Here is a 20835-nt window from a genome sequence, read left to right on the forward strand (position 1 = left end):
GGCTCCAACTTGAAGTCACCAGCTGCATTAACCCCTCACAAGAGAGTCAGCCTACCTTTGAGGCTTTGAAGCCGGGCACTGACTTCTCCTCTGTAGCTACGGAAGTCCTAGACGGCATCATCTTCCAGTAGAAGGCTGTTCCGTCTACACTGGAAATCCGTTGTTGAGCGTAGCCACCCTCACAAATGATCTGAGGCAGAGCTTCCGGATCACCTGCTGCAGTGTCTACACCAGCACTGGCTGCTTCACCTTGTGCTTCTGTGTTATGGAGACAGCTCCTTTCCCTAAACCTCACCAACCCACCTCTGCTGCTTCCAACTTTCCTTCTGCGGCCTCCTCACCTGTCTCCGCCTTCACAGAATGGAGGAGAGCCAGGGCCTTGCTCTGGGCCAGGCTTTGGCTTAAGAGGATGTTGTGGCCGGTTTGATCTTCTATCCAGACACTCACACTTTCTCCACGTCAGCAGTAAGGCTGTTTTACTTTCTGATCATTCGTGTGTGCACTGGAGTAGCGCTCTTAATTTCCTTCCAGAACCTTTCCTTTGCTTTCACAACTTGGCTAACCAGCACAAGAGGTCTAGCTTCCAGCCTAACTCAGCCTTTGACGTGCCTTCCTAAGCTTAATCACTTCTAGCTTTTGATGTAAAGTGAGCTGTGCAGCTCCTCCTCTCACCTGAATGCTCAGGGGCCGTTACAGTTTATTACTTGGCCTAATTTCAATATTGCTGTATCTCAGGGATTAGGGGGCCCGAGGAGAGGGAGAGAGAGGTGGGAACAGCTGGCTGTGGAGCAGTCAGAACATACACGACATTTATTAAGTTTGCTGTCTTATATGGGCACGGTCTGTGGTGCCCCAAAGTAATTACAATAGTAATATCACCGATCACTGACCATCGATCATCATGACAAATGTAATAATGAAAAAGTTTAAAATTCTATGAGAAGTACCAAAATATGACACAGAGAAAGTCAGCAAATGCTGTTGGAAAAACAGTACCGGTGGACTTGCTTGGTACAGAGCTGGCACCAACCTTCAATTTGTAAAAAACGCACCATCTGCAAAATGCAGTAGGCGAAGGCTTGCTCGGACAGTGTTCCTGCTGTCGGTTAACTGCCACCATACTGCTTTGAGGGGGTCTTCCTTAAAGTCTTACTATTATACAAGTGTAGTCACTTAAAAAAAGGAAAAACCCATTACATTAATACTAGCCCTGAGGAGTTGTTGGGATCTATAGCAAGGTTATGGTAAGTTAGAAACCCCCGCAGTACACAAAGACCGTCTATTTGGAATTAAAGCAACATCTGTCACTATGGAAACCCTCATGTACTATTTGAGTGCCTTTACACGAGGTCTGCTGTGATCTCACTTTCCAGACTTTGAGAGCGAAGAAGCAGAACCAGCCCCATCAGTTGTGTACTCTGGTGCCAAGCTCCGTCCTGACATAGAGGAGGTCCCCAGGAAACGGGCAGATTCATGAAATCAATGGACAAATACTGATTGAGTACCTATTACGTTTGAGGCACTCTTTTAGGTGCTGGGGATACAACAATGAGCAAAACAGACAGAAGCCTGCTCTCGTGGAGTTTATATTTCACCGGGGACAGAGAGACGTTAAATAAGATAAAACATATGATATGTTAAAGTAAGTCAGGAAGGGAAATAAGAAGTGCAGAAGTGGGGTTAAAAATTTAAATAGGATTGCCAAAGAAGGCTCACCGAGAAGGCAACATTTCAGGGAGAGCTGAAGAACGTGAGAGAGGACCACCAGGATACTGGGGAAGAACATTCCGGACACAGGTAAGTGCACGTGCATAGACCTTACAAAATCTGAGGACCAACATGGAGACCAGTGCAGCTGGGGTGGCGTGAAGGAGGGAGGTCGTGGGAAGGTGATCTCAGAGAAGTTCCATGAGGGTCCATGAGGTCAGCCCTGTAGAACTCTGTAGTCTCTGACTCCCACTCAGAGTGAGATGAAGCCCTGGAGCATTTGAGTACAATGTGACTGCTGTTCCAAAGCCCAGGCTGGGGGCGTCTGGGTGGCTCAGTTGTTAAGCAACTGCCTTCAGCTCAGGTCATGATCCTGGAGTCCCGGGTTCGAGTCCCGCATTATCAGCAGGGAGTCTGCTTCTCCCTCTGACCCTCGCCCCTCTCATGCTCTCTCTCTCTCAAATAAATAAATAAAATCTTTAAAAATAAATAAATAAAAGCCCAGGCTGCTGGGCGCTGTACACAGAAGAGACTGAACCGGTGTAAGGACAGACAGGGCCGTGAGAGCAGGTAGGCACTGCTCAAACACTTCTGGTGAGGCATGACGGCTGCCTGGACCCGTGTGAAAGCCATGGAGGCAGACAAGAGTAGCCAGATTCTAGATGTCTGTTAAAGGCAGAGTCAAGGATCTCTGGACTCGCTTGGCTCTCCCCTCCTCTCCGGCTCCTCTGTCATCTCCCCCCTGGGTCCTCTTCACCCTCCATCTCTACACAGAGGAGTTCCCTGGCTCAGTGCTCTCCTCTGTCTACGCTTGTCCCCTTATGAGGAACCTCATCAGCCAGGACTTGTCTGACAGAAAAGGACCCAGTCACCCACGCCTAGACGGGCCGAAGGCACAAGCAGGACGATGACCAACTCGGACTTGCCAGCGGCCTGGCGGCCAGTACCTGCTCCATGGCGTACGAGGAGCTGAAGACCCCACTGCCGCTGCTGCTGGAGCTGGTAGAGGAGTCCGCGGAGCTCCCAGATGGGGTCCCGCTGCCTGAAGTCTTCACTGTGAGGATCTGTTCGTCAGAAAAGCCCAGCTGGTGGAGGAGCTTTTGGTCTTTATTCACCGTCAGCTGCAAAAAGCAGTTTCTTAATTAGCGGGAGGGAAAGGAGGACGAAGGTGTGGTTGTCAGGCTGAAGGGCCGCAAACGGCCGGTGCAGACCTACCAGACTATCGTTGGTAAAAATCTGTATGTTGTCCACAGGCGAGCACAACTGCTTGGCTATCTTCCACCGCACACTCCCTATGGTCTCATTACTGTGAGCCTGCATGATGAAATCAAACACCGCTTGCGAGGAGGGACTGGGTACCAGATGCTGTTCCAGAAGCTGGGAACACAGCAGAGACCCCACAGACAAGAATCCCCACCAGGGAGGCTCCCCTTCCACAGTAATTCAGTGTCCATTTTCCCACCCCCGTCCTCGCCATCTCTCGAGAATCAAATCGCAAGTCCTTCTGCTGCGGAGTGCCCAGGCTCTCCCGTTCTCTCCACGCCCCACCACCAGCTACCCTGCGTGTCACCGAACAACCACGCAAGTCCCACGGCAGGGCCTCTGTTCCTGCCGCTCCCTTTGCTTGCAATGTTCTTCCCCAGAAATGGCTTGCTGTCACTTCATTTCATCTTTGCTCAAATGTCGCCACTTCAGAGAGAACTTCCCTGCCCATCTCTTCATGACATTTCACACAGACGCATCACTTTCTCCAAATTATCCAGCTTTATTCTTGCTCATTCTTCATAACACTCATCACCACCTCATGTTACAGCACATGCTTACTTACGGGCCTGCTTCTGCCCCATCACCTCCCTTTCGCTGCAGGTGGTTAGCCTGAATCTGCTGACCAAACAGCTTGCAGGACAGTTGCTCGTGCAGCCATCCCAACCCTCAGTGCTCTCGCGAAAGTAACAAGACCATACAAGAATGGCTCCAGGGCTCAGCGCAAACCTACCTCGACGGTGAAGGTATCTTTGGTAGACTCGTACGTAACATTGAGAGTTAAAAGATGTCCATGAAACGAGGCACCATGAGGTAGAATAGTTCGTGGAACGGAGTAAAAATCCTTGGGAAAGATGTAAGTCAAACCAGTCAGACGCACAGCATCACTGAAACGTCTCAGAAATACACACCTGACACGAGTCCAATGGCACCACTGGAAAGTGGCTTTAAAGAGAGACTCACCTCTATAGTGATCACATAGCGCTCTGCCAGAAGCAGCAACCTCTCGATTATTACCAGTTTAGTGGATCTATGGATTAAAAAAAATTTTTTTGAAACATATTTCAAGTGAATTGCTCGATTCCAGTCTGCTTCACCAAAACCACACAGTTTTAGCACTCACTGGTCAAAGGGTGACATTTGCAGAGACTAAATTTCCACCCAAGGGAGGGTGGCCCAACCAGCTCACGGTTGGGACGCACCCACAGAGTCAGGGAGGACGAGCACCTCCGTGTGTCCTCTCCTTTCTTTGTAAACAGCTGTTCCGTAAAGAGAGGACCTGGGTCTCCAGGTCTATTTGTCCATCAAGCCACCAAGAATGAACTATCAGTGAGTTTGAGTCTCATAATCTTACAACTAAAATATGCCACATAATCCAGTTAACACGGACTCTCACCAAGTTTTGAACTGCCTGAAAATCAGAAGAGAAACGCAAACCAGTAAGTCTACCACACATAACGCTTGCTGTTTTAATGAGCCTGAGAATGAGGAGGAAGTGAAGGACAAACAATTGTTCATCTGGTTTAAATGAATATCCCATACAGGTAAAACATACAGGCATAAGAAGTTATTATTCCGCCGGTTTTCAAAGTATTTAAGAAACCAACACGAATCAGCAGACAACCATCTCTAGAACAGGCAAAATATGGCCAAGAAGTGTGGGGCTCTGGCACTCCCGAAAATGAGCCCTGAGGTCCCTTTTGGTCAGACTTAGGGAATAGTACTTATTATCTGAATTCACAGGACTCTGACATTCAGAAGCTTATACATTCACAGCTCCATATTTTATGAAAGAAAACATTACACATGTTAACACGGAGAGATGAAAATCCAAGTGTCCCCAATTTAAGCATGTGTTATTCCAGAAAGTCTAGGCATTTCAAATAGGGTATTTCTAAATCTGAAAAAAGGTACTACCATTTTCTAACAATTGGTCTGGTCTGCCAATGAGCAGGATCGGAAATTTCACTTGAAAAAGAGTGGTTAAACACATTCTAAAAGTCCTGTTGAACACATTTAACAGAGTTCCAAATCCTTTTAGGCTATGGGTAAGACTACAATTTGATACTGAGATGGAAAATCTTTAGGAGATATCTAAGTGCTAATAATAAATGAATGAGTGAGCTTAATTATGCCTCAGTAACGAATTAAATCACAGACAGCACTGTAGAACACTGTGGAGATGAGGGCATAACTCCTCCCCCTCAAAAGGGCGAACAATTACGGTCACTGAGAAGTTCTTTCAAAACCAGTAAAATAAGATCAACTGCAATGTCCTGGTTCAAATGCAATTTTGAAATTATACATTCCTATTAACAGTGTTTAGAGTTTATAACAAGAATAGTTAAAAACTATCCTGTAGTTTTGCTCTGTAGTCATTCAAACATGAACTGATTCAGAATCAAAATCACTTAATAAAAAGAGAAAAACAAAAAACACACTAATTTAAAGATGTTGCAGCTTGGAAATCCCAATGCAATAGTTCATCAACGCATTTCTATTCTGGTTTGTCAGACAAATGAAACATTAAGGACCTAGGCAGAGATGGGCCACATCTTACAAACATGTAATTAGGAATTCTCAATACACATTCTCAATGAAAGTCTATTTGAAATACACTTCCATCAATGTGGGAATGCAAAGGTCATGTTAGTGTTCTTATCATGAGCTGAATCTATAATCACTTTCTACCATTTTAACCATTTTTTGTAAGATTGTATTTTTAAGTAATCTCTACACCGAACATGGGGTTCAAACTTACAACCCCAAGATCAAGAGTAGCATGCTCTACCAACTGAGCCAGCCAGGGGCCCCACTTTCTGGCATTTTAAAAAGAGCTCCAAGAGGGTTGAGTTTTATTGGCATCTCTCATGTTAATAAAATATTTCTACCCAGTACTCAACTCATTTTTTTAAAAAAGATGAAGACTGTAAGGATATATTGTTTTGATTCCTTTTCTAAAGGAAGACTTTAAAAAGAAAAAAGAACTGTAAATAAAAATGAACAACACACACACTTTCCAAGAGTAGAGAAAAAAAATCTGAGGACCTACCACTAGAGGGCAGCAGAGTAAGCCTTGTTCTGAGCACCTGCCAAGGTTTCTTGGGCACCACTGGTTTGGGGCTGCTGACTAAGCATGAAGGGCTTGTAAAACCTCACAGGAGCATTTGAGTTCCTTCAGCCTATTGTTTCTGAATAACTCATCTGCGTTCCTTACCATATCAAACAACTACAGCAAATCCTGAACTCAGATTTCACTGGTAACATCCGAAAACACTAAACACAGCAATGTGATGAGACGTCAGTTCAAAGTTTGAACACGAATATGTGGCAATAAAGTTCTTATTAAAACTTATTCTGAAAAATAATTTTAAGTAAATAATATTTTAACTATGATGATGTTATAATGCACAATGTTAATTAACCATCATCTTCCATTTCATTTTGCTTATGCTGTTAATGTCCTGGATTTGGGCACAAGGAGAAAGGTTGTGTCTAAGTCAGTAAATATTTCAAACTTGAAAAAATTGCTCTTTGTATCTGTAGTCTGTTGCAAAGAGTAGGCCACTCCTGTTATACAGAGTCAAAGTAAAACAATTTAAATACAAAAAAACACAAAACAAAACAATAGAAGATGTCCACTAGGCAGAGGGGAGGGACAGAGCAATACTTGGGTGGTGGTGATGATGACCTACAGATCTTCAGGGAAAAAAAATACAGATTTGGGGAAGTATGATGGGGTCATACAATTTCTCAGGATAGGACTATTGCAAAAATTATAACATAAAAGGAGGAAATCCACAATTGAGACATCTCCAGAAAAAGCAGCCAGTTATTTTTTATTTTTTCAAGCTGATAAATATATATATATAAATATATATTATATACATATACATACATGTAATATTATATATATATTTATTTCTGCATCATGCAAGGATATGCCGTAATTTCTGCACACTCACCTATATGGAGACTGGACTGATGTTGCTACAGTTGGCATAGCAGTCGCTGTAAGCATTTTTGTTGCTCTGGTTACAGCATGCGTCAGAGTGGGGCCACCAAGTGCTGAACTGGCTGCCTACGAAATAGGAAACAATCACTCTCTATCAGGGTTTCTCAAATCTTGGCCCTACTGCTACTTTGGGCTGGAAACTTTTTGTTGGAGGGTTTTCCTGGGCTTTTGCAGGATGTTTAGCAACATCTCTGACCTCCAGTCACTACCCACCTACCACAAGGTACCAGGGGGACCTCTCTGGCTGTGACAACCATAAAGGTCTCCGGACATTGCCAAATGATCTCCAGGAGGCAAAAGGACCCTGAGTTGAGAACTACTGTTCTACATATGTTAAAACTTAAATGGTACCTCATTTAAGGTACTTGAATATTTTAAATATTTTCTTATGATGACATATCTGGATGGGAGTCACAACTTGGAAAATCCTGTACAGATTTGAGCACGTATTCATCATCAGAAGGTTTAATTTATTGACATTTGCGGGCAGCAGCATATGTTTTTGGAATACTCTCCATTAGATATAAATTAAGCACAAATTAAGAATGAAATGACTGTTTAATGCTTTAACCATCATGCTGGAGATAAGGCACTGGAAATAGATGTGAGCACACAGCAGGCTTCTAATGGACAAAGACCACCAACACCACCAACTACTGAGTGTCCTGCTAGGGCCTTGATAGCATTTAAGATATAGTCTCAGGTGAAAATGGGGAAGGGCAGGAAAAGCAAGTTCTTTCATGAAACTCCTGGGCAGAAAGAGAAAAAGGAGAAAAGAATCTATTAGAAATGCGGAATGTATAGCAGACCCGTTTTCTGAAGACAGTTCCTATACCCCAGAACTGGGGGTGGGTGGAGTGGAGAGGAGCGGTGGTGGAAAGAGAAGGAAAGCTTTCCTATAAAGGACATTTCTGTACTGGGGGAATCAAGGCAAATGTCTGTTCCCTATGTGACAATAAGGTACTGCTGACAAATTCGTCAGTAGAATCCAGCCACAAGTATCGATATTTTACATGATCCCGACATAAAATTATAAAAGGAAAAACATCAAAGCATTTATTTCAAAAATAGGTTAAATGAAATTTACTACTCACTTCTAATCTTGTGTAACAATCAGCAATAAATTTCTTATGTAATGATACAGAATCCTAAAAGAGACAAAAGAAATTAAAATTAGTCTGACATTCAGTTGCAATCATTATTAAGAGCACAACAATAAAATAAAAAAGCCAATTTTCAGGCACACCAAGGGTCAGAACTTATCGATAAAAATATATAATCTTCTGTTCTGTGCACGAGCACCCACCTTCTTTAATCTAGGATTTAGGTTAATGTAACTATAGTTTATGATTAACTGAATAGCTTCATTAGCAATTTCTTCATCAGGTGATTCCATGGCTATTTTCCAAATGAAATCCATTCCTATCAATTCCAGCTTTTCTACATACTGTTCGAAAGAAAAAAAAAATTGGATAGCACACCACGGTCATAAAATTACAGACAATTATTTTCTATTATGTCACTCATTCACACCTTTCAGTTTAATATGAGTTAAGGCTGCAAAAACCAAGCTACATACGAGGGCACTATTGTAATGATTTGGAACTTTAAAACAAAGGAAAAAAAACACCACAGAAACACTGGGCTATGTCCACGGCAACAAGAATAGATATGGAGAGTTTTCTCCAGATATTCCTAAACCCAAGCTGGAAATATACCCAAACATGCTACAGAAGTGGAAACGCACAGGACTGAGGTGGGCACCATCTTCAGGAGCTCTTCTCCAAAAGGCAAGAGAGCCAGGCCAGAAGTGGTGAATAACCCTTAAGGCTCAATCTGGTCTTCCCAAAGCTCCGTTCAAGTGACAGGATCCAGGCCTTAGACATTTCGTAAAAATTCTTACCATCCGGGAAGCCAGGTCTTGAATCAAGAGAGTTATGTCTTAGAAAAGACAGTTATTTTTTGTCTTTCATTCTTTTAAGGTGCATATGTAAATATAAACATACGCTATATACTTTCTATGGACCCTCACTTTCCTGCTTCATGGACTGTTCCTAAAATTTTCTCCCCGAATCCCTGCCACTGCGATGATCTGAAGATTCACCTTTAGAATTAAAGATGTTGTTATTTTTTAGGAACATGTCTGTTACTGGATCTGAGGAGTCGGAAGCTTCGATGAAATGATCCCTACTGCATTCACCTAGCCCAGGAGGCTGCTGGCTGCCCCAGGTCAGCAAGAAGCATGGAGGGATCTGAGAGTCAACTGTGCTCTCGCAGGCAGCTGGCGAGCGACTGTTGCTGTGCTGGAAAGGGGGGCCTCCATGACGCTCTAAGAGAAGCCCTGTCGTCAGTGCAGAAGACGGCAGTGGAGGAGATGCCCATTCTTTAACAAAAGTCATGTTTTCTCTCAATTACAACACCTTTTTTGCTGTGTTTTACTAGACCATCCAAATTACCTAGATTTCAGAATGACGTACTCACCAGTTGAGCTCCTTGTCGTTTCAATCGATGATCACAAAGATTCACATTTTCAAAAAAAGTCTTAAATAAGTTAAAACCTGAAATTACAGAAGGTCAGATAAATTCATGCGCTCTGAATACCATAGATAATCAAGGAAAAGACTCAAAGTACATCAAGAGCCAAATGTAAAACTCTTAGGACAAAACAGACCTAAATCTTCAAGACCTCAAAATCAGGCAATGGTTTGTTAGATATGGTACCAAAAGCACAAAAACACCAGAAAAAACCCATAAATTGGACCTCATCAAAATGAGAACTTTGTGCTTCAAAGGACTAGAGTGTGAAAAGACTCCCCACTGGATGCGACAAAATATTTGCAAATCGTGTATCTGATGAGGAGTTACTCTGCAGAAATACAGCTCAACACCAGAAGGACAACCCAACTCATAGTGGGCGAGAGGTTTGAACAGACATTTCTCCACAGAATGTACACAGAGAGTCAATGAACACATGCACAGATGCTCAATATCATCGGTCATCCGGGAAATGCAGACCGAAACCATGAGAGAACACCTGACACACACCAGGATGGCAAGAGTAAAGATGACAGTAACAAGAGCTGGTGAAGATGGGAAGGAACTGAAACCCTCAGATGTTGCTGGGAAGAATATAAAATAGTGCAGCCCCTTTGCAAAACAGTTCAACAGTTTTTTAAATGTTAGTTCCAGGATACAATTTCACTCCTCGGTATACAACCAAAGAAAAAAGAAAACTAATGTCCACACAAGAACTTGTACATAAATGCTTACAGCAGTGTTACTAATCATAGCCAAAGAGTGAGAACAACCCAATGTCCATCAACTGATGAATGGATAAATAAAATGTGGTATATTCATACAATGGAGTAGCATTTAGCCATAAAATGGAATGAAGTACTGATACATGCTACCATTTGACAGTTTGAGCTACTGGGCCATATAATTTGAAATTAATCATATGATACCATTCACATAAAAGGGAACTTATCCGTGTATATAAACATGTTTATATAGATGTAAAAAAAAGTCCAGAAGGATATTCCAGACTGTTCAGTTGCTTCTGAGAAATGGACTTAGAGGGAAAGGAAAGAATAAAATTTCTTAAAGAAATGAAAAAAAAAAGATTTTAAGTTGTTTTCCTACCATTCATTGTGATTTCATATGACTCCAATTTAAGAATTTTCTCCTTGAAAAGCTGCTGCTGAACATCACTCTCGAGATCATGCTGCCCTTTTGTAAACCATTCAAAACACATCTGTGGATCAAGACAAATGTTACCCTATAACTAAAATCCATTTCAGGCAAATACAGATTCCAAAGTGGGAGAGTGAGGATAAGTCACGTTGAAATCTTCAAAAATATTTATTGACGAAATACCACTGAAAACTGAAATGCCTGGTAGTCTGGAGCTAAATAAAGCAGTTCTAGCAACCTTTCCCCCAGATAATGCAAATATAAACTCACACTGTTCAATGGAGCTTAAACTTGGGCTTCTCCACTAACGTTTATTAACAAGCTTGCTATGTGCCAGCCACTGTGCTAGGCAAGGGGATATATGCAGTCCTTTCAACAATGCTACGAAGCAGTTACAATTCTGTCAAATGAGATGAGCAAACAGCAATTCATTGTTAAAATATGCCAAGTCAGGTGTTCTGCTCCTGGTTTAATCTACTTTCAGCTGCTTAATTATAGTTTAAAAAATCTGTCTAGGCATTTATTCTTCCTTGTGTTTCTGGGGTACAACATCATTAAAGGAACTCAGTTTCTGGTTGGTAACTTGACATTAGTTCCAGGGAAGGGAGAAAACATATGAGACACACCAAGAATTCTGTAGCTGTGCTCACTCTGAATTCGGTTTTATCCAGAATGGTATAAAAATTAGTGAAGAACTTATATATTTAGGTCATAGATATATATTCTATAAAATATTTTTTCAGCACTTACAGTTCCTGGCCTGTTAGTATAAATGTATGCTTTAGAAATTGACAAGTGTTTAGAATTAAAGATGTGAGACCCGCAAAAAATATGAGACACACCGAAAAGGTAAAATATTTAAGTCCCACTTCTGCCTTATTTTATTCATAATACCATCTTCTTACCTCTCTATCTAATTCACAAACATCCTGGCCAGTCACAAGACACTCCCAGATTTCCTTGGCACGATTCCAACCCAGATACAGAGTAGCTTCTTGCAAGAAAAATGCTAGAAATTTTAGATGGGCCTCTAAATACTGCAAAGAGAAGTAATGCTAATTAGTTAACTCCAGGCATTCCTACCTAAAAGTAAAATTAAAAACAAATTTTTTAAATTAAAAAACAGAGTTCTACCTAATGCTTTCTCATGTCATTTAGGGTAAAATAAATGGGAGACATCTGTTTGTAAGCTGACGACACAATGTCAAGTCTATTACCAATTCCAGCTCACTTAGGATGTCAGTAAAATATCATTTCAGCAATCTCAAGTAAAACACCACAAACTCACAAGTAGTGAGATAAGATTTTTTCTAATTTTTAAAAACAATGTTCCTAATCAGTTGATTTAAGAAACAAAACAATTTCCCACAGAACTGGCAACTATTATTTCCGATGAAAGACCAAAGAAAGATGGTTTTCTTTATCACAGGCAATTTTTAGGTGATTTACTGAAAGATTTACCCAGAAATAACAATTTTCTCAACTTTTATTTTTAAATGATTATAGTCAAAACACAAAACTGTTCCATCACTACAAAGACAGCTCATGCCACGTCTTTTCGAGTGACACCCAACAAATATTATTTTTATAGTTCAGGTGCAAAAAGCCAAACGAATGCGGTAAATCACGACACAGAAGCGCAATGCCGGATACCTCCCGGTAAGTGTATCGGCCGTCCACCAGTGTTGAACCAGTTAAGCCTCCGGGTCCAGCCACAGCGGCTGCAAGTCGATGACAGGCTATCAAACTCCCCGTTACCAATTTCACGATTTCAAAATTTTTCTTCAAGTCTTGAATAATGCTCTTGGCAAAAACAACAAAGAGAGAAGTGGTATGAGAATCTGCAGTGATTTGTCAGTTTAACACAAGCTTGTTTTAGCACGTGGGCCTAGGTGAGTGAAGGAGAGAGAATCTAAGGATTTCTTCACTCCCGTCCCTACACTAAAGCAAATAAAATCATCTAGTAGGCACATAGCTAGAATTAAGGGAATTAATAAACTTCCCTAATTTTTTTTCTTCTAGAGTTTTTTTTTTTTTTTTTGTCTTTTAAGGCGACTTTCCACAGAACTATTTCACTGCTTGTGTACTTTTCCGGATCTTTCTTCTGAAGTCTCTCCCACTAAGGAAGCTCCGGGTCCTTAAACGATCTAATCTTCCTGAGATCAAATGTCTTTACATCTTTCCAAACACATTTCCAAAACACCATTTTAACTTTTAAAAACTGGCGTAATCACTTCAATAAATTAAGGAAATAAAAAGGGAATGAGTTCGGGATAGACCAAAAGAAAAGCTCCAACGAAATGAAAGCAGAATGATGTTTAAACAAGATTATTAGAGAATATAAATGAACTATATTAATAATCATAAAAACGTAAAATAGGGACTATAAAACTCAGCAATCTCTTTATGTTTTGTTATTCTAAGAGCTGTGTGTGTAACTGTATAATCATCAAATAGGACTCTTCTCTTACCTTGTCTTGCTTTTGATAGGTCTGTTTTATAAACGAGCGGGTGATCTCGTGGAGCTGACGCAAAGCTGGCACCACCCATACAAACTGGGGATTATTGAGCTGAGATGACTAGAGTTAAAAAGAAGTTACATCAGTTAAACCTAGAAATAAACGGCAGGCTAAAATTATTAGCTATAAAAATTTCCCAAGTCAATTAGGTTTCATGGCTACACATTCTATTATTTTTCTCTTCAAACTGCTCATTTAGAGCTCATCTCCATGCATTCATAATTCAGTCTGCAACTTCTTATTCTGCATGCAATTTCCTAAGGCCAAGAACCGCAAACAGGAGTGGATGTGAAGTGACAGTAAATGTGTAAGGGTACATCAGCAAAAAACAGACGACAAGGAATTAGCAACTTCAGAGGATAGATTAAGTAGCACAGGCTGCTAGGACATGTTGACGGAACGAAATAAACTGATGGCCAAAATTTACCTTGGATAATACTGAGCTGGCTGATAAGTAAAATGGTATTAAAATATGATTTTCTGTAATTATATGATTAAGACACCAATGATATGATCAAGATACAAATAGTGGTCTAAATATTAAAGAAAGTACTCATGACCTGCTTGTACGTCCTAGTTAAAACAATTTTGCAAGAGAGAATTTTATTTTTATTATTACAGCCACTTTACATTTAGACTATGTTTCTTTCATAAGACTTTCAAATGTTATTTATGAAACTGGTACACGACAATCCAGATCTTTCATTGTACATATCTGAAAAGTCTGATGTTCGTGAAACAATCTTTAAAAAGACAACTGCTCTTTAATACATAGCATCTTTTGAACTAAGACATTTGTAAAATCTGGAAGACTGTCCATTTAACACTATTAATCAAATGATCGATTAAGTGTCTAAAAAACTGAGTTCAAGTTTTAAGTCCTTAGCCTTTATTTTAAAGGCTGAAATTTGCTTTTGTTTTTAAGGCCTTCTTCCTTCTTCAAGTGCTTCTGTAAGATGAAAACCTCTATGCGGTAGAAAATACTCTTGAAAAATATACTTTCTGTCTCTGGCAGGAAAACATCGTCCTACCGAATATGTAGATTAGCGAGAGCTACTGCCAGAAACGATACTGGCTTTCCTGAGGATGAGCCAATCGATCAGCAAATACCGTATTTCCTGGATTCTAAGATACAGGTTTTATAAATTTCAACGTTTCTGAAATGGACGCTTCTTACAACTGTCAAAAGTAACTCAGCAGCCATTAGGGGTAGGAGTAACTCTTGACGCAGCTGTCCTTACCTGAGGACGTGTACCCTTTAGCTGCACAGGAAAGGTATTTGTTCATCCACCTATCGTTTTAGTTGTGACTTCATTTAAAGAGCACCAAACAAGGATGGCTTTTTAACTTCTCTTTAGATCGCGATCTGTTACTTAAACTCTTCTCAAACAGATGGCTCTATGGTAAAACACTGACTAGCCTGTTGTGTCTGTCAAGTCAAAAGCAAAGAAAACTGCCCGTGGTCTCCGTCTCAAGCATTTCTCACAGCTGGGAGAATCTGGTGTGACAGACTCAGACCCTGTGAAGGGCCTTGTCACCCAGCACTAAATGTCTCTGGCCAAAGGTGCACCCATCATTTGAGAGAAGCCGTTTATCCTGTAGTATACACAATGCAACTCGATTAAGGGAAAAAAGCAGCTCGAGTTTTACAAAAAAAGGACAAGGACACAAAATTCCGTATTCTTTCACATGCCTCAAAATTATCCAGTCACTCCTAGAGATTTCAGTGGTCAAAATCATTACTCTAGATGATGAAAAGCACTGTGCCGGTGGAGCTCTGCATACTGGTCAAAGGGGGGCTTACATTCAAACTCTGAGTGGGAATTTAAACAAATGAATGGGGGCAAAAGTAAGAGGTGTGATTTCTTTTTCTCTTCTTTGCAAACTTATTAGGTCTGTGATGCAGGTTGCAAACACGGGCATCTTAGAATTAGAGAAATAAGGTATATATTAAAGGCCAACTATTTGCAAGACTACCTACATATTTCAGCTAAAATATAAAAGCTGCAAAATGACGAAGAATAAAACTCTAAGGGCTTAAGTCCAAACTGATATCTACCAAAACGATTATAAACACTAGGATATAAGTATGAACACTTCAGCAAATAATTGCATATATTAAAAAAAGCATCATTATGACAGACTAAATCAAGTATGGCTAGATTATTTTTATTTAACATAGAAAATCATCCTCTGAAAATCGCTCGCTATCCAATAAAATTAAGGAAATCATATAAAATCGAAATTTAAAAAGTATTTCTGATATAATCTCCGTAAAGTCTAGCAAACAGGAAAGATGTTATTTATCTCATCATATCTATGACACTATGCTGTTAAGTTACAAGAAAAATTTAAATTATTTTTCTCTAGTTACCAAAGGGGCAAGAGACTATGGTGAACAATTAAAATGAGCATGTTTGATAATGCCTGGTAATGGAGCTGAGGTTTCATAAGGGGGAGGTAACGGTATGTCCAAATTAGACACTCAATGTTAGATGAAGGCTCGGAGGTCAGCTGGTGCAGCCTGCAAACCTAAGCCTAAATCCTCACTCATTTTTGTTAAATGACTCTTCTCCTAGTGTCTCCTGCAATGAGGAACTCAGGAGGCAGTGCATTCGACGGCAGACTGTTCTCACAGAAAGTGCACTGCCCTCTCATACTGAAACATGCCTCCCGCGACTTCTTGGGAGACATAAAAAGTCAATGGAATCAAACTTCTCTATCACACTCTAAGTCTCTGAAGAACACGTTCATATTCTTTCTTGAATTCTCTTCTCAAAGCTGAACATCCCCACTTTTTCATCTGCCTTATTTTTCCAGACCTAGCCATTTATCTCGATTCTAAGTACCAATTTTTGCGCGGAGGACATTTTTAAAAAAGCATTTCCTCCTGTGCTAACCACATTACTGTGAGACTGTCCTGAGGACATCTTGCTACTTTTGCTTTCAATTACACATTTAGCAAGTAGAGGCCACTCCACTCTGGGTAAGTAATGATTTTACTGTCCTCAACAGGGTGAAGGGGAGGAATCAGAGGAAGGGACGGGCATCTACTCAGAAGCTGCCAGGCGCTGTGCCGGGGGAAGCCTGAAGAGAATGACTTAGGGAATACGCAAACACTGCTACTTGAGTAAAAATGACTTTTTTGGTTTTTTAGTAAATCTTTTTTTTTTTTTTGGATGAGTACATTTAAAATTTTTAATTGAAGGAAAAAAGAAGTGAAATAAGAGGGAGAGGGTTGGGGGTAAACAGTGGAAGGTATAAAGGAAGCAAAGGAAAGAGGACCAAGGGAGCCAAGGGTATCCTGGCAGAATCTACAGAAATAAAGTTAAGAAATAAAGGTCAGAATTTCTGAACACAACAGTGGAATTTGGGAATTTTAAGAGTGTCAAAAGCAGAGGGAAGGAGAATCAGTTGGGGGGAACAGAGAGGTAGCTGAGGGTGGGAGGGGAGTAAGAGGTGGGTGATCTTGTCTTACCCTTTGCTTAGTTTCTGTGTAGCCTGGCAGGGAGACATAATCCCCAGTCAGCCCACCTTGCTGCCTGGCAGGAAAGGGCATAGCATAGAAAAACACCTTTAGTGGCAGTATATAACTCACCCCCCTGCCTGGAGTCATATCCAGGGGGCTTTGATCTTCCCACTGCCCCCCTCAGCCTTGTGTACTTTCAGAGAGTATCTGCGAGAGCACTCAGTTCACTAGAAAGTGCTATGTAAATGCAAGGTATTGTTATTTGGAACGAAATAATGGTCCATCAGAATTTCTGTACTGGGAGCAGTGGGAGATAAAAAAGGAAGAGTACTCCTTTCAAGTCTCACAAAATGACTGCGAAAATCGCCCTGCTGCTCTTTGAGTTCTGTCACAGAACAACAGGCATGAATGAAGTGACTGCGGAGAGGCAGCAAAGACGCAGGGAAGCCACTGACCTGACCGGGAGAGCTAAGGAACGCTGAGCCTGAGCCGCAACAAGGAAGGGACAGACAGTGGGAAGGGGTTTCTGCTTTTAAAAGCCATTTCCCTGGAGGGAGGGAACAGTCTCTTTGGGGCGGACCCCTCACATTTATAAAGAAATGTACCCGTTACTGAGAAGAAAAAACTGTTTTTCTATAGATACCCTTTTCCTCTTGCTGTCACTACTGATCTGAACTCCTTACATAACTCTGGATGAGGTCCAAGTGTAAAGACAGAGCCTGCGATACATCACCCGAACTGCTGAGCTGAGAAAACGGGAAAAATCCAAACTGTATCTGAGGATGACAGCAATGCCTTGAACTAAAGGAATGACCGCCCGTAACCTGAGCATCACCAGCTCCGTCCTGCGAGTGACTTCGTGAAAATCTCTAAAGCTAGATTCTGTGCAGAACATTCACCTGATCAAATTTCAGTGTCAGAAATAGAAAACACAGGGTTCTTACATGTCCCCAACTAAACCTGATGACCAAACAGAACTTAATAAAAGCCTACTGAATCACCACAGCCTCTTTACAAGGGCTAAGAGTCTCTGAATACACCAATGAAAATTAGCAGTATTCAAAATCCTTTCAAGAAATACTTATTAATGAAAGCCAAGAAAAATGTTTAGCCCATGAAATTACTAAGCCCCTGGCTATTCACCAAAACCTCTTCTTAGGTTACGGTAAGATGAAATCCCTCCCGCTACAAGGCTCTCCCTTTGGTCTGGGCCACCTGAGGGCCTCCGCTGGAGGAGTGCACGGCTCTGGTCAGGACTGCGGCAACAAGGGACGTCGCTCCAGTGAGCAGCCCCGTGATTAGCCCCTTGTGCATAGGCTGGATGCTGAGGCACTGGAGCGACAGGAGAGCTACAGTCCTCACTGCTTACTCTGCTAACCACGCTTGCAAAAGGTGGTCCTAAGTCCCCTGCAGCCTAGAGACCAGAGCCCCGGGGGGGGGGGGGGTTCCAAAGCCATCGCTACCTAAGACCCACCTTCTAGCATCAGACCCCAGCAGCAGGACTCACTAAGGAATTTCTCTATGGACACCTCTGAACCAGGCACCTGAAAAACAACTGCGTGCCAGCCCTGCATGAACCTCTTTTCTCCCTTCTCTTCTTACTCTATGAGCGATCCTCCATCTCTCCCTCATGGCAGAAAAACGGGCATGATCCTTATGCAGAATCCACTGTACTTATTAAAGTTGTGCAGAATTTGCATTTATTTTACAAAAGAAAAAACTAAGTTAAAAGCTTTATAATTTTATGGCAACAGTATAATGAAACTACTTTGTGAATGTGACTTTGGATTCGTGAATATTTAAACAGCAGTTTCTACCTGAACATTACTCAAAGAAACACCAAAAGAGACTATTATCTTAAAATTATGGTATCACTTATTAAAAGAAATTATTAAAATAGTATACCTTTTAGGCGGTTCCATCTGCAAATTCTTACCTTGAATCCATCCTTCTTGTTTTTTTCCAAACCTGACCATTCTCCAGGCTGAAATTAATTTTAAGAGAAATGTAAGTGACATGGTAAAAGCAGTAGCTATCATTTCCTAATCGTGGACTCTAGGGCAAGAGTTTCCAGGTAGGACATTTAATTTAATTTACATAATAGGGTAAGAAAATTATTTGGCTCCAATTACAATACCATTGCTCTGACAACAAAAACTAGACCAAAGATAAAACCAACCCTTTTAATATCTTCAATGCACTTAATGATGTAGCTCCTCTTGATTGCTTCTTTCACGGCATACGCGTCACTAAGGATTGTCAGGTGCTCCTCCAAGGCTTGCTGAATCAGGCTACTGGGCAGGGTCGGAAGATGCGCCAGTTCCCAGAGTACATCTAACACCTGCAATAATGCCACACGAGATGAGCCGGCCCGTACACCAGTCAGACCACATTCAGTATCTGCAGCTGGAAAGATTAATTTGATTCTCTTGCCTTTCCAGAAGTGGTCTCAAAGCGAGCTTCCCGGCCTATTCGTCCAATCAGACTCAACAGCTTCTGTCTTACTCGATCGCTTTCAGTCTCCCAGCTCTGGGGAACAGAAAAGACAAGACAATCCAATTTTATCAAAAGGGCAAAATATGCCGAAACTTTACACTGGAGCTAAAATGGTTTTAAAAAGTAAGAAGTGTTACTTGGGGGGGGGGGGGAACCTCAAAATGAGCTTCTTTTAGAAAAACTTAGAAGCAAGTGCAGTTGACTGGATACGTACCTTCTGAATGAGAACAAACAAATGATTAAGCTGATCTGAATTAAATTTGACAGCTGCTGCAGCAATAATAGTATGGATGTTCTCGATCACAGTAGATGATTGTCCAGACTGGAAAAGGAGACGGTGGGGGAAAGTTAGGTCCTGCAACTTGGAAAGACCCTCATGCTTCCCCCAGCCATTGACAGAAGCCAAAGTAAAACAGCAACAAGATAAACTGACTCTAGTCTGATCAGCATTCACTTGCGCGGTAACACTGGCGAAACTACAGGAAGCAACCAGTGTTAATGGAAGTCAGTTGGCCTTGGTTAAATTTCTGGCAGCATTAAATCTTTAAAAAGATGAGAATAAAGTTCTCAATCTGACATATGCATTTCAAGAGGAGACCGAAATATTTTCAACTGGCTAATAAAGATTCAAACTGAGTACAGAACAAACATATTTGCCTCCAGCACTTTATAAATGAGCTTGAGGGCCGCAGCTGAGAGTACCATCTACCTCATTTTTTATTTTGCTCCTAGATAGTTTATAACTTCAATTCATATTAATTTATCCCATGGGCAGTAAATCTCTGCTTCAGTGATGTAGGCCCTGTGGTCGACCTTATGGTCAAACCTCACTTTATAACCTCAAACATGACTCCATCATGCCTCACTGCACACCATGTGAAGGACTTGAAAGGCAGAGACTTTTTTTAGATTCAATTCTACAAGAATCAGTATCTACTATATACATATATTCACTGAATGCACTAGGGATATACAATATATACATCATGGCCTCTAATCTTCAACCTTATGTGGATTCAAAACTCGCACTCACAAAACAACATTACATGAGAGTATTCAACTACAGTCGACACGGGAAGCAAGATTTTATAGGACCCATGAGTGTTTTCTGTCACTCCTACACCTGACTGCTGCTAGGCTGGGAGCCTGCGAATTCCGTTTCCTCTCCTAGCTATGCTCCCGTGATATTCTGCCCAAGAGAGGCACTGCTGGGCAGTGAGAAGGGAAGCGGAAGAAAGAAGTGCTGGTTCATGCTCAGGGAGTGATGTAGGTGCTGGCATCAGTGGCGGCAAGGGATTCCAGAAGCCCTGGTGGCCGCCCAGCCGTGAAAGCACCTCCCAAAGCAGCCTCCTTTCCTTGGACTTCAGATGCTCCTTTCCCCATTCTGTTCCTCCAGCATTCCTACTTCTCTCTCTTGCTCTTCCTCCCCAGCAAGGCTTTTGTAAACAAGCCCCTGCATCCAATTCCCTTTGAAATACCTACTATAGCTTCTATTTCCTGATTAGATTCTGCGTGATACAGTGACTAAGAGGGTATAGTCAAGGTGAGCTCCAGGCCTCTTTCTGGCTTAGCAGCTAGACGAAGGCTAATACCATTACTGAAATAGCCTGGAAGATGACCAGGTGCTGACATACTGAATTTAAGATGCCTACGAGATGGCATATGCACGAAGG

General features: G+C 41.5%; 1 protein-coding gene across 3 annotated transcripts in view; it reads right to left on the reverse strand.

Moving 5' to 3' along the window:
- USP24 (ubiquitin specific peptidase 24) overlaps positions 1-20835 on the reverse strand; it is a 132991-nt gene that overhangs the window by 61378 nt on the left and 50778 nt on the right. For 2 of the 3 annotated variants that reach the window (XM_087865918.1, XM_087865917.1), the window contains exons 13-29: positions 19377-19484; positions 19100-19195; positions 18846-19007; positions 18603-18650; positions 16676-16735; positions 13150-13257; positions 12332-12481; positions 11584-11715; positions 10628-10739; positions 9467-9543; positions 8292-8432; positions 8080-8133; positions 6936-7051; positions 3934-4000; positions 3704-3814; positions 2923-3021; positions 2655-2828 (exon numbers count right to left, since the gene is read on the reverse strand). In XM_087865918.1, the coding sequence (XP_087722044.1) occupies positions 2655-2828; positions 2923-3021; positions 3704-3814; positions 3934-4000; positions 6936-7051; positions 8080-8133; positions 8292-8432; positions 9467-9543; positions 10628-10739; positions 11584-11715; positions 12332-12481; positions 13150-13257; positions 16676-16735; positions 18603-18650; positions 18846-19007; positions 19100-19195; positions 19377-19484 (1815 nt within the window). The remainder of the gene's footprint in view (positions 1-2654; positions 2829-2922; positions 3022-3703; positions 3815-3933; positions 4001-6935; positions 7052-8079; positions 8134-8291; positions 8433-9466; positions 9544-10627; positions 10740-11583; positions 11716-12331; positions 12482-13149; positions 13258-16675; positions 16736-18602; positions 18651-18845; positions 19008-19099; positions 19196-19376; positions 19485-20835) is intronic. The other variant, XM_045802243.2, reaches the window with a different exon arrangement.

This window comes from Ursus americanus, chromosome 12 (assembly GCF_024610735.1).
Source record: "Ursus americanus isolate L20-20 chromosome 12, mUrsAme1.1.p, whole genome shotgun sequence".
Lineage (NCBI taxonomy): Eukaryota > Metazoa > Chordata > Mammalia > Carnivora > Ursidae > Ursus > Ursus americanus.